The 12127-nt window shown below is 45.2% G+C and overlaps 1 protein-coding gene across 1 annotated transcript; it reads right to left on the minus strand.

Moving 5' to 3' along the window:
* Nucleotides 1-1301: 1301 nt before the first annotated feature.
* On the minus strand, nt 1302-11023 carry Uchl1 (ubiquitin C-terminal hydrolase L1). The gene is made up of 9 exons (XM_048364176.1): nt 10945-11023; nt 10836-10847; nt 10214-10342; nt 7365-7515; nt 4593-4678; nt 4468-4515; nt 3428-3494; nt 2628-2686; nt 1302-1714 (listed from the first exon to the last, which is right to left on the minus strand). The coding sequence occupies exons 1-9, from the start codon at nt 10975-10977 to the stop codon at nt 1628-1630; spliced, it is 672 nt and encodes a 223-aa protein (XP_048220133.1). The 5' UTR covers nt 10978-11023; the 3' UTR covers nt 1302-1627.
* Nucleotides 11024-12127: the final 1104 nt, after the last annotated feature.

Consider the following 12127-nt stretch of genomic DNA (forward strand, 5'->3'; position numbering starts at 1 on the left):
AAAAACAAGTTAGAAAAATGAGTAACTTCCAAAAGCAGTTAGATGCCAGCTAAACATGATGGGCTCTTGGAATGGAGAGAATATTCAGTAAGGAAGCAATACAAATAAGGTAGTCTATAGTTCACAGCTCTGCCAGGGTATTACTAACATAGATAAATAACACAGAAAACTGAGTTATTTATGGAAACATGAGAACTCTGGGCTTACAACTGTAGAACTTCAATTTTTCTATGAACTTAAAATTATTCTTTTGTCTAATACTTAAAAATTAGTTTCTATAGGGCTGGGGATATGGCCTAGTGGCAAGAGTGCCTGCCTCCGATACACGAGGCCCTGGGTTCGATTCCCCAGCACCACATATACAGAAAACGGCCAGAAGCGGCGCTGTGGCTCAAGTGGCAGAGTGCTAGCCTTGAGCGGGAAGAAGCCAGGGACAGTGCTCAGGCCCTGAGTCCAAGGCCCAGGACTGGCCAAAAAAAAAAAAAAAAAATTAGTTTCCATAGATATGCAGTGTCTCTAGATTTGTATGCTAACTGGTATATGAGTTGTGTACAGTAAACATATTTATGTACTGTTGTTAAAACAATGAGTCAGCAGTGTGAGACTGACATCAGGATTGCAGGTCCAGGATAGGCCTGGCAGAAAAGTATGCAAGACTATCTCAATGGATAGAAGCTAGATATGGTGGCTTGCACCTGTCATCACAGCTACCACCAAAGTAAACGTAAAATAGGATATCAGTCTAGTCACATGCCCAGGCAAGAAGTGAATCTCAAAAGTAACCAATACAAAGCTAAGCACCAGTCACTCACACCTGCAGTTTCAGCTACTCAGGAGGTTAAGATCTGAGGATTGCAGTTGAACCAGCCTGGGCAAGAAAGTCCATGAGACTCTCCAATTAACCACCAGAAAACCACGAGTGGCACTGTGGCTTTAAAAAGCTCAGGATAGGGGCTGGGGATATAGCCTAGTGGCAAGAGTGCCTGCCTCGGATACACGAGGCCCTAGGTTCGATTCCCCAGCACCACATATACAGAAAAACGGCCAGAAGCGGCGCTGTGGCTCAAGTGGCAGAGTGCTAGCCTTGAGCGGGAAGAAGCCAGGGACAGTGCTCAGGCCCTGAGGCCAAGGCCCAGGACTGGCCAAAAAAAAAAAAGGTCAGGATAATGGTTTGGCTCTGAGTTCGAGTCCCACAACTGACAAAAAAGTAAATTAAAAATAACCAATGCAAAAAAAATCCAAAAATTTGAGGTGTAATAGGGAGGAAGTTAAAGAGAAAATGAAGACTTTAGGCTTATCTCTTATGAGCAGAAAAGTCTTTTATTCCTTTTAAAGACAAACAAACCACATCCAAGGCTTCAACTACAGGACAATCCAAAGTAGCCACTGACAGACAGCTTTAGGTGCTAGAGGACAGACACAGGGTGGGAAACAATGACAGCTGAAGCTCACACCAACCTGGCTCAGGACAGTAGAGCTCTGCTAGTGCTGGGGTATAAGGAGAGCATGAAGGAAGGAGACAGCCGAGTTTACAAGGATTGAAGCACTGAAGGCTGCTTGGACAGGGATGTGTTCTCAGGCTATGGGAAGGAGACCAGCCAGCCTCCCCAACCCCACCCCCCAGAGCTTAGGCTGCCTTGCAGAGGGCCACAGCAGAAAAGCGGACCTCTCCTTGTTCACGCTCAGTGAATTCTCTGCAGACCTTGGCAGCATCCTGAAAAGGAAGAATGACATTAATATCTAAACAAAAACCAGCTAGGGAAGCAAATTTCAAAGTGAAACCACTTCTAAGACCTGATTGTGTTCAGCTTACCCTGCCCAACTTCAAATCCCTCACTAACCTTGAGAACCAGGGGTGAAGGCAAGAGAAAACAGCAAGCGTCACTGGAAAGCACATCATGGGTTTCTTGCACAAGCTGACTCCCTATTGCTTCCACCAAGTGCTTCTAGGCTGCATTGCCTGCTGCCTCATTTTCACAAGTAAACTAAACCACTAATACTTTTTCCCTGAAATCTCAACAAAACTGAATGGCACCATAAGTAAGAAATTTTCCTTAGTACAAGCACACCGTCTATCTAGACTCTTCTTTAAGTTGAAAAAGTCTATAGCCAATCTCCCTCTTATCCAGAATCAAGAGGTGGTGGTCACTTCTACTGGGATCTTGTCAGGGATATTTTCAGTCTCTTCTTTCCTTCTGCAACAAGTAACCATGTGGGAAGAAACACTTGAATTTATCTAACCAGAATCCTTAGTGTACTACCTATCAGACTGACCAAAACCTAGCAGTCTTAAAAGAGGATCTGGGAAGGCTTGGGGCACTCTAGTCTTCCACAATGATATGACAGGCTGTCAGTGATCACCTTAATCCCACAGGGAAACAAGGCAATGGTTTCCGGCTAATTCTAACAGTGGACTGAAGACAACACACAAAACGCATTAATCGAGCCTTCTTTGAAGGCTCCTGTTTAAAGCCACTTGCTGTAAGACAAGATAGGTAGAATTACTGAGATGATTTTTAAGCCCTAAAGACTGCTATTGACCCAGAAAACTGATGCTGGCATGCCTGGATGTGCCAGTATGTTAGACAATGTAGCTGGGAGATGTGGGAGGTGCATTCCAGGATTACCTGCAGCAGAGAGTCCTCAGAACTAGTGCCATGGTCCACCGGAAAAGGCATTCGACCATCTAGAACAAAGAAGTTGGGCACATCAACTTTCCTGCATTTTCAGGACAACCCAGAAGGAAGTTCTAAATTTTTCCAAAAACCACTCACTGCACCCCCATAAAGAAAGCTATGAAGAAACTTGAAGGTTTGGTTATGAAGAAATAAGCTGTAGAGGTTCAAGAGTCCCTAAATATCCACTCTAGACATGGCCAGTCCATAACTAATGGTATCACACAAATCCAAGCCAGATCCCTAATAGGAGGGCAAAAGTCAGCTGGTCTCTGGGGTACAGCAAAGGGAAAGGCATAAAGAAATCTGTGGTCTCCCTTGCCCTCCTATGACTACTGGTTACCCCTTGAGTCCCTCCATAAGTGATGTCTCAACTTGAATCTTTCTCCATTAATATAAAATAGAAATAATTATAATTTATCCAAATTCATTTCATATAAACAAGGTCATTCAGACACTGATCCTTTTCTAAGGTATCCCTTGTCTGAAAGGATGACATAGGAGATGCTATGAAGAGCTGGGCAGAGGAAGTGTGAACATGGCTGCCTGCAGTCCTTACTGCTTCATGACTGCAGCCATTCATTCAGTAGGTCAGTAGCCTAAGCACAGCTCTGTGGGTATGATAGATGGTTAAGAGTCCTATTGGCTGGCCTCTCCTGCACTGGCCTCAAAGAATGAAATACTAGCAGCATACATACTGCATCGAAGAATGTAGGAAACCATAAAGAGTTTCAAAATGGAGTGATACATACCTAGCTCATAGAGATGGCCGTCCACATTGTTAAACAGAATAAAATGAAAATTCACCTTGTCATCTACCTGAAAAGTTCAAGAAACTTTTAAAATGGGAGTCATATGAACTTATTAAAATAAATTCTTGCAACAAAAGTAGAATGAAACAGTTTGCTTATATTCTTAAGAAGTATTATAGCTTAGTCATGAATTTCCGAAAAACAGGGTCCAATTCTAAACCATCAAGGGCAGAAATGCTGGAATTCTTAAGATAGCCTAGCTTTTTGGTTACTGCTATGACATGTCTTTTACTGATGAAGAAATTCAGGCTTATCTCAGGAAAGGTCAGGCCAAGAGAGAGGTTATAAAAACAGTTGCCTTGAGGAGGTTCTGTTTGTAATATTTACATTCCTGGTGCTAGGGACTAAACCCAGAGCTTCCTTCATGTTAAGCATAAGCTGAATCACTGGGCTACATCCCCAGGTCCCCCAATATGGTCTAAATCTTTTCATTTTTATTTATTTATTTATTTTTTGGCCAGTACTGGGCCTTGGACTCAGGGCCTGAGCACTGTCCCTGGCTTCCTTTTGCTCAAGGCTAGCACTCTGCCACTTGAGCCACAGCGCCGCTTCTGGCCATTTTCTGTATATGTGGTGCTGGGGAATCGAACCTAGGGCCTCGTGTATCCGAGGCAGGCACTCTTGCCACTAGGCTATATCCCCAGCCCCTAAATCTTTTTAGAATGGGCTATTGTTAGTATGTTTTACTTTCCTCACATGGCTTTGAGAAGGGTGGGATGCTCAATTACTAGCAGAGTTACTTTGTAAGACTGATATGCATCTACACAGAATACTATTGGTTTGAATTATACACTATCTTAACTACCAATTCGATGTCTGAAGACACATTTTGGGGAACAGATTTAGTCAAGCATCATTGTCTGTCATCAACTGGCCTTGAGTAGGTTATCTTTTTATTCACTATATTCCAATAAAATTCCTGCAACTACTCCAATGGAAACACAGGCAGGGCCCAGGCTCAAATGTAGACTTTCATTTACCCGACACTGGCCCTCCTGTGCCACGGCATCGTGGGCTGCCTGGATGGCCTGCAGGAAAGAGGAAAAGAATCAGCACACAGCTTTCCACAGTGATTTCAAAGCAATGCTCTGCAAGTTCTTCCTACCTCATTCTTTTCAAAGCATTTAGCTCTGTCTTCAGGGGACATCTTCTCTGTCTCAGAAAGAAACTGTTTCAGGATTGATCCATCCTCTTTAAAAAGAAAATGCAAGCATTGGTACAGACAAAAATAATACAAATGGATTCATGATATTGCTGACCAAAGCATTCACAGCATCTTAATCTTCACTATGATCTCCAGGGATGTGGATGAACAGTCCCCTCCTTCCAGCCTGCCTCTCTTTCAAGACAGGCAGGCCTCCCCATTCTTATAGCACAGAAAGCTCTTTCAAGTTAATAACCTGGAGTGGGGTGTAGCTGGGTTAAAGAGCTTGCCTCAGATACTATATAAAAGGCCCTGAGTTCAATTCCCCAGCAACAGAAACCTCTCTCTCTCTCTCTCTCTCTTTCTCTCTCTCACTGAGGAGACATTTGTTTTTTGTTTGTTGCATTTTTTTGGCCAGTCCTGGGGTTTGAACTCAGGGTCTGAGCACTGTCCCTGGCTTCTTTTTGCTCAAGGCTAGCACTCTGCCACTTGAGCCACAGTGCCACTTCTGGCCATTTTTCTATATATGTGGTGTTGAGGAATTGAACTATTATTTCATGAAGTTTCCCAATTTCTAGAAATTGACAGATAATCCAAGCTTTATTTTTAAAACCCTGTGTTTTCAGCCTGGAGCAGAGTTACTTGATTATGACCTTTTTTTAAAATCTCAGATTGTGGGCTGGGGATATGGCCTACTGGCAAGAATGCTTGCCTTGTATACATGAGGCCCTGGGTTCAATTCCCCGGCACCACATATACAGAAAACAGCCAGAAGTGGCGCTGTGGCTCAAGTGGCAGAGTGCTAGCCTTGAGCAAAAAGAAGCGAGAAAACAGTGCTCAGGCCCTGGCTTTTTCTATCTATGTGGTGCTGAGGAATGGAACCCAGGACTTCATGTATACGAGACGAGCACTTTACCACTAGGCCATATTCCCAGCCCAATGAGGAGAGTTTTGAATCAATTAACTGACAGCAACATCATCATAGTTTTAAAATTACAGTATCTCAAGTATCTCCTGGTTTGGGAACACAGAATTCTAAATAAAGTGCATTTTACAAAAGAAATAGAAATGACTGAACTGCAACTTTTTTTTTGTCAGTCACGGGACTCCAACTTGGGTCCTGGGCACTGTCCCTGAGCTTTTCTGCTCCAGGCTAGTGTGCTACCACTTTCAGCCACAGCTCCACTCCGGTTTTCTGGTGGTTAATTGGAGTTCAGAGTCTCATGGACTTTCCTACCCAAGCTTGCATCAATCCATGATCCTCAGATCTCAGCTAGGATGAATAGCTAGGATTACAGCTTGGGCTACAACTTTTTAATGTAGAATAAATCAACATTTGGAAAAGCAACTTCTGGAAGATTTAGGTCTTTATGGCCAGACAAGCCATCTTTAGTATCAGTAGGATACCAAGAGTCTTGGACTATACTTGCTTTAATAAAAATTACGCAAGCCAGATTATCAGTGACTCACATCCTGGCTACCAGGATCCTATAAACTCAGGAGACTTGAGGTCTGAAGACTGGAGTTTGAAACCAGTTTGGGCAGGAAAGTTCATGAGACCCTTATCTCCAATTAACAACCAAAAGTCAGAAGTAGAACTGTGGTTCAAGTTACAGGAATGGCATGCACACACAAATGCACATACACACACAAAAATTACATACACAAGTGTACATTTGAACCCAGGACTTTATGCAAGGAAGGTAAGAGCTCTACCACTAAATTATACTCCCAACCCAAACAATTTTTCTTTGGAGACAGAATCTCTGCCTACGTTGTTCAGGCTGGCCTTGAATCCTTGGGCTGGGCTCAAACAATCTTCCTGCCTCAACCTCCCAAGTAGTTGGGACTACAGGTATACACTACCATGCCCAGCTGTGTATCTTAGCTGCTACAATGAACAGGGTACTCTCCTCATCCCTACCCCCTAGCTGTTGTCTAAAGCAGGAGTTGGTGAACCACTATCACCATTTCTCTAAACCAAGTCTTACTGGAACACTATTATAGCTACTGGTTTACATCTATGACTGCTTTTGAGCTACAAAGTTAGATGTGAATCCTAAAAGATTTACTATTAACCTTTTAAGAAACATTTGCCAACTTATTCTAAATTTCATGTAATGGCCATGTTGCTTTAATCCATTTACTGTTCACTGTGCCTCTGACAAGCTTAAGGAATCAGACTTGGTTCCCAATATCATGCACAGTATTCACTAGATGTGGGCAAAGTTCACTCACACATAAAACATTTAAGGTTTTGGCTTGCTGCTACAGAACTTCCATACCACTTGGGTCAGCTGCTCCCTATTTCTGTTCTTCCCCATTGCTTAGAAGACAAGGAATCAATAAAGACAGGCCTTAGCAGTCAGCATTTTCTGGTTAGCATTATCTCTAGCTCCACATTGAGAATTCAAAAGGAACACATGAGAATGATTACACAATCGGCTCTCAAGTACTTTTTCCTTTTACCTGTGGACAAACAAAAGTGTCTATTGGAAAGGCAGCTGGACACACTTCTTAAATGAGTTTCCTCTGTCAAAGAAACAATAAAAATCTATTCATGTGCTATAGTCGAGTAAGTAATGCTTATGAGTGAAGAGGTTTCCAAAACAATTTTTAAAGCAATGACTTTGCTGAAAAAAGCCTTGATGATTTTTGTTATGAAGTGTTATAGTAACTGTTTGCTAAATTCCATGTTTCTTAGAGGGTGACCCGCTGAGAAGTTACACATACCAAACTGCATTTTGTCTTGATTATTGGCCACTGTGTGGATCAGTCCAATCGTACCACAGGAGTTCCCAATGGTCTGCTTCATGAAGTACACTTTAGGACTCACTTCTTGTCCCTTCAGTTCTTCAATCTGTTTTTTCCTAAAGTTCTCATGCTGTGAATGGGAAAACATTTTTACATCTCAAAGTGAAAATGCAAAGACCAGATGGCACCACAGTGCATTCTACCACCCACAAGGAAACACAAGCAGGGAGATGTCACCCAGAGCCTTGGTTCTAGCTGTTGGCCCAGAGAATAGCCCGTATGCTGCCGGTGGGGTGCTGAGGTTCTTAGGCTCCACCCTGTGTTTCTGAGGTCCCTAGGCTCCACCCTGTGCTGCAGTGCAGATGCTGCCTTGTTGGATATTGCCCAAGGCTGTCTAGACTGCAACCTTTTAGCTTGAGATGAAGGGTGTCATGATGTCAGGAAACAAAGAAGTCCATTTATTATTTTTCTTTTATCAGTACTGACTGTATTTTACATAGGCATCCTAATCAAGCTATGAACGATTTAATGGCCAATTTTAATTCCAACTAGTTTTCATTTCACTATTCTATAACATTTGCTTCCATTTTGTCCAGTTCAATGTCTCTTTAAAAACAAAACAGGGGATAGGAATGTAGCTTAGCAGTAGAGTTCTTGCCTAGCAAGCATGAAGCCCTGGGTTCGATTCCTCAGCACCACATACACAGAAAAAAGCCAGAAGTAGTGCTGTGGCTCAAGTGGTACAGTGCAAACCTTGAGCAAAAAAAAGCCAGGGACAGTGCTCACGCCCTGAGTGCAAGCTCCAGGAGAGGCCAAAAAAAAAAAAAAAAAAAAGCCAACAAGCCATTAAATTTCTAAAAACTGAACAATTTCTCCTTCTGCATGTTTTCAGGGTAAGAATACAAGCAGTACTGGGTGCAGGACTATGCTTTTACAAAAACTTCTCATCAGATAAGACGTGACTTGGAGGGTGGGAAAGAAAATGGGCTAGCTACTTACACAGGGATACCATGAGCCTGTCTATACCTTTCATCCAAGACCTGAGAAGTTAGGACTCAGATCGTACATTTGCATAATGACACATTCTAGTAGCCTTGTATTACTGCACATGAATCATGTTTTAAAGCTTGTTCCGTGCCACAGAGCTCAACTTCAACCCCATCTAGTGGGAAGCTCTTGCTTACTTCCAAACTCTTGAGTTGTCACTTATTGACTGTTAAGGGGTTTCATCTTTCCAGGCTAACCAGATACACATTTTACATGAAAGCAACCATCCTTTGGGATTAATCTCTTGCATGGAGACCCTCCTCTAAATATTTCACCACCAGTGAAAAGGACTGAAAGAGTTTGACATCAGCATTCCCAATGTCCTGGTCACAATCAAATGCTTTTAAAATTATCATTAGCTTGCTCTTGAAATCAACCTATAATCCTTACTTTTCACTAAATTTCCTTCAGTGTTTGAATGCCCAGTAGGCGTTCTGTGTAGAATAAAAGCTCAATAAATTCGACAGATTGAAATGCAGCTAACGGACAAAAGACACGTTATTCATACCAGACTGTTCTCCAAAAAGATCCACTTGAGCCTGCAGAAGGAGCCCCGTGAGCTTTTAAGGTAAATATCCTGCACCACTGCCTCCCAGAGGCCTTGCCTGAGTGCTGCTCAAAACCTCCGAGTCATCATGGTTCCTCTAATGAAAGAGCTCCTAGAGATGCTCAAGTGGGAAACCAGATTACATTTGAGTTGGTCAAGAGAGTGAGTCTGACCTGCAATGATTTGCAGTTTTCACCCAAATGTTAAACCTGCCACTGACATTATCCTAATTCCTATAATAAATATTTTAACCCATTAATACTTGGCCTGTTTACTAGCAGGAAGGCCGGGACATTTCCTATACAGCTTGGCTTATATGCTTCTACAACACGTAGATGCTTGCACTAATGCTTGCACTTCAGTTAATCTTACTGGTGCCCCAAATGCTAACAGCCTGATTCTTGTCAATCCCAACCACTCCCAGTCAGCAGCCAAGTGATGGCAATGAGCCATTACCGGGATTCCCCACACTCCAAGACAACAAATATCTTACTGGACGTTTTTATAAGATGCTCAGTTTTGAGATACATATATTCTTTCATAATTGTGGCAGTAAAACCATTCAAACAAAAGTAAGCTAATAATCACCAATGTCATCCAGCTACAAGGTCAGAGGCAAGAATACAAGTGGTGGACAGAAGATCCCAAAGAGGAACTCTATGCAAATGATTCAGCACACATTCAGAAGTGTGTCTGGGGATGGGGGAGGGCCCTTAGTCCATCAAACCTAGGAAATGGAGCTTATCTGAACCGTTTGTGTTCTGGTGTTCAGGCAAGCTGTCTCCTCTATTTTACAGCTAGGTGGGAATCTAAGAAACAAACAAGGAACTGACCGTTTTCAGCCCTTAAAAGGAAACCGCCAGCAGTTCCCAAGTGGAAGGCTCAGACAAACATAACGGAGGGAAACGGGTGCACAGGATGAATTATTTCTCTTTAACGGGGATGATGGAATTGGGGAAGCTCCTGTCCCAAATTAAGGCAATTCTGGTCAGATGGGCAAGGATGCAACTGCCACAGTTCAAACCGGCGTCCCCAAAAAAGTGATTCATTCGTGCAGGCCCCTCCCTTCCTGAGAGGCCTTGACTTTCACCCCCTACAGGTGGGGTGCATATTAGCAAGATATGGGGCGCCTAGACCTCTCCAGAAAGGGAAACCCCTCCCCTCCATGATCCTCTGGAGCTTGGGGAGCAACATACTATGTCCCAGACCCGCCCATGGGAGCTTCACTCTCTACCTGGGCCGTGAGAGGAAAGAGAAGCAGCAGGGCGCAGGCAGGTGATGGCACCGAGCTCAGCGTCTCCTCCTCCAGCCCCAGCACGTCGGTGAAACGCCACTGGCCGACGACCCCCAGCCGGGCCAACACCTGTGCGAAAGGGAGACAGGGCGGGCCCGATGCGCCGGAGAGAAAGGGAGGGGAGGGCGCAGGGTCATGACACCTGCCAGGGGGCGCGGCCAGCACGCACGCACACGCGCGCGCGCGCGCGCCTCGCACGCCCCCACCCGAGCCATGTAGGCCACGCCCCTCCTCCCGGTGCCCCGCCACCCCCACGCCCCGCCGCCCCCACGCCCCGGCCGGCGCAATGACACAGCACAAAGCGCGGCCCCCACGTGGCGCCCGCGAAGCCCGGGTACCGAGTCCTCGCGGTGCGCGGCGCGCGCCACGCCCTCAGGAGCGCTTCCCAGCGCAGCCTCCTCCGCCCAACCCTGACCGGAGCCGCCCCCCTACCCTTCCCACGCCGAAACCCTGAGGAGAGAACGCCCGACACGCGACCAAAGCCGGGCGCTGAGGGATTCGGTGGGCGCCTCCCCACCCCGACGAGACGGGGGGAGACGGGGCTGCGCGAGACGCCACTCACTTTGTTCAGCATCTGAAAGAAAAACAAACAAAAAACTGTGATTGAGATGGGAGGCCGTGGCCGAGCGCCCACCGGGCGCTCCCCGAGCAGCGGAACCCCTGGTGCTCACCTCGGGGTTGATCTCCATCGGCTTCAGCTGCATCTTCGCCAACCGCCGCAGGTGTCTCTGCCCGGAGAAGAGGAGAAAACAGCGAACGGAGCCGCCCAGGCTCCCGCTATAAAGCGCCGGCCTGGCGCACTGTGGATGCCTGCGCGGGGGGGAGCAGGGGCCAAACCAAGCAGGGGGACTCGGCCAGACGCCGGCCAGAGGGCGTGGGCCCCCCCGCGCGCCGCGCCGATGGTACAGCCGAGCCCCCAAACCTTGCAGCCTCGCTCGCTCGCCGGGTGAGATAATCCGGTGGCGGAGGAGGTGGGTTTTGTGGGTGGGTGCTTTGAGTGTATGGGGCAAGCGTTTGTGATGAAGCCTTTTGAGTTTTGGCCGACATTCCTCGGAAATCCATCCTCTACCATCTCAAATCAGTCAAAAGCTCGGGTGGGGGTCTCTGAAGCATTTGAGAAAGCACAAATTCAACAGGTATATTTTTATTATAGGACATAAATATATGCCCCTTCCTCCCCCATCTCGCGTTTACCCTTAGGCAGTGCATCCTCCATATTAAATCGGACAGTGTCGAGGTTCATTTTGAATTGACTATCTAGAATAAAAACGGGATACCTAACAGATATTGCATTAGTAAGGCTGATGTAATGTGACTCCCCAGGAAGAACTGGTTGGTCTTGGAAAAGGGGTAGAAACTCGGGATGTGACTGTAATGCAAGACACAGAGAATGAAGGCGTTTGGAGACTTTGGAAAGCTGATCTAAGAAAAAGATAGGTAGAATTTTGAGACTAGGGGCTGTAAAGGCAAACCATTCTTCAAAGAACAGAGAATTGAAATCATAAAATGCTGGTTTCACAATGCTCCAAAGGGAACGCCAACTAAAACCGCTTTTCTCTAATAATCTTGAGTGGTTTTTTTTCCCCTTTTAAGCCAGTATATGCAAAAAATGGTGAAAATAAAATAAATATAAAATAAAAAAATAAAAGAGGGACCAAATCTGTAAGAATAGAGCCAGGAAAGCTAAACCACCGAATGAAGTGAGGCCTTGCAGAAATGCTAAGGAGGATAAGAAAGCAAGAAATTTGGGTATTAGGGGGGGAAATAGGCTCAGAAGAAGAAAGTATCTGTGGTGAAGGAATAGATCTACGGAATAGGAGGTTCAGAGTTAGCAGATCCCGAGAAAATGGGGAT

This window comes from Perognathus longimembris, chromosome 16, assembly GCF_023159225.1.
Source record: "Perognathus longimembris pacificus isolate PPM17 chromosome 16, ASM2315922v1, whole genome shotgun sequence".
Taxonomy (NCBI): domain Eukaryota; kingdom Metazoa; phylum Chordata; class Mammalia; order Rodentia; family Heteromyidae; genus Perognathus; species Perognathus longimembris.